The sequence below is a fragment of the Malurus melanocephalus genome, unplaced genomic scaffold (genome assembly GCF_030028575.1).
Source record: "Malurus melanocephalus ecotype Western Australia unplaced genomic scaffold, MMel_1.1 scaffold_3194, whole genome shotgun sequence".
Taxonomy (NCBI): domain Eukaryota; kingdom Metazoa; phylum Chordata; class Aves; order Passeriformes; family Maluridae; genus Malurus; species Malurus melanocephalus.
Window position 1 is genome coordinate 2,272 of NW_026626426.1, and position 1,774 is coordinate 4,045.

A 1,774-nucleotide genomic window follows, 5' to 3' on the forward strand; every position below is an offset into this window, starting at 1 on the left:
TGCCAGCAGCTCTGGGCTTTCCCAGGGAGAGGAAAGGGGTTGGATCCGGCTCTGTGGGTGGCTCAGGCGGTGTTTCCTGCTGGGATGAGAGCGGGTCATGAGACCCTGTCCCTGTCCCCATCCCGCAGGATGGACCTGGCTCTGGAGCCCATGGAGAGTGGGAGCTGCTTTGGAATCCCACCTGATCCCACCCCATCCATCCCATACCAATCCCCAATGGAATCCCACCTGATCCCACTCCATCCATCCCGCACCAATCCCCGATGGAATCCCACCTGATCCCACCCCATCCACCCTGTATTAATCCCACTCCATCCATCCCACCTGATCCCGCTCTGGACCCCTCCCCTGATCCGGAATCCCACCTGATCCCACCCCATCCATCCCAGTCAGGTCCCACTCCATCCATCCTACCTCGATTCCACTCCAGAATCCAGCCCTGATCCCGCTCTACATTTCCACCAGGTCCTGCCCTGGACCCCTCCCCTGATCCGGAATCCCTCCCTGATCCCACTCCATCCACCCTGCCCCGATCCCCCTCTGCAATCCCACCCTGATCCCGCTCCGTACCTGCAGTTGAGCCATTGTTTCCCACGTCTTTTCCTGCAGAAAGAGAAGATCCATGAGACTCCAGCACGGATCACACACCGGGATTAACCCCAGGATCCATCCTGGGATCCGCACCGAGGGGATCCAGAGCCRGATCCGCCACTGGTACTCACSGGCTGGAGGGCTGTATCCAGAGTGCTGCCTCCTCCCTATGGAAAAACTGTGGGATCAGCACCCGTGGCACAGGATTCCCGGAACAGTGCCGGGTGGATCCGTGCCCCTTCCTGACCCCCATCCCGTGTGTTACCAGATTGGAGCTTCCAGAGGCCAAATCCGATGGCAATGACAGCAATGACAGCAATGACAGCGATGATGGACAGAGTGACCACCAGGATGAGATTCACACTGGATTTTGGCTCTGGGAAATCTGGGACAGTGAGGAGAGGGATGAGAACCCCCATTTGGAAATTCCCCAATTCCCACATTGCACATTCCCAGCCTCATCCCAAGCAAAAATCCCAGGCTCCGGCATTCCGGGATGCTCCACCCGGCACCGGTACTGCTCCCGCTCCTCCGGCCGCGCCTCGATCCTGGCCCAGGTGTGGAAGGTGCCGTCGCTGTTGGGAACGATCCCGCCCCACTGCGTCTCCTGATCCCGGATTTCATCCCCCTTCATCCAGCTGACTGCGATGGTCCTGGGGTAGAATCCGTACGCGTGGCAGGACAAGGTCAGGATCCCGTATTCCTCTTTTCCAGACACATGGACATCAGGGGGCTCTGGGATGGGATAATGGTGAGACACATCCATGGAATTCCATGGGAATGGGATTGGGGTGAGATCTGCCCATGGAATACCATGGGAATGGGATTAGGGTGAGATCCGCCCATGAAATTCCATGGGAATGGGATTGGGGCGAGATCTGCCCATGGAATTCCATGGGAATGGGATTGGGGCGAGATCTGCCCATGGAATCCATGGGAATGGGATTGGGGTGAGATCTGCCCATCGAATTTCATGGGAATGGGATTGGGGTGAGATCTGCCCATGGAATTCCCACAGGAATTACTGTGTTCCCAAGTCCTCCATTCCCAAATCCCCAATTCCCACAGGGATTCTTTCCCCACCTTTGCGCTTCAGCTCCTCCTGCCCATATCCGACGAATTCCTGGAGATCTTTCCTGCAGGTGTGCTCCACGTAATCCATCCAATGCTCTATATAGTTCTT

General features: G+C 57.3%; 1 protein-coding gene across 1 annotated transcript in view; it reads right to left on the bottom strand.

Moving 5' to 3' along the window:
- Positions 1-400: 400 nt before the first annotated feature.
- The window catches only part of LOC130588048 (class I histocompatibility antigen, F10 alpha chain-like), a gene marked incomplete at both ends in the record, with an annotated part of 3,371 nt that continues 1,997 nt past the window's right edge, over positions 401-1,774 (bottom strand). The window contains 5 exons of the mRNA XM_057389001.1: positions 401-603; positions 723-758; positions 857-965; positions 1,049-1,326; positions 1,675-1,771. Of these exons, the coding sequence (XP_057244984.1) occupies positions 401-603; positions 723-758; positions 857-965; positions 1,049-1,326; positions 1,675-1,771 (723 nt within the window). The remainder of the gene's footprint in view (positions 604-722; positions 759-856; positions 966-1,048; positions 1,327-1,674; positions 1,772-1,774) is intronic.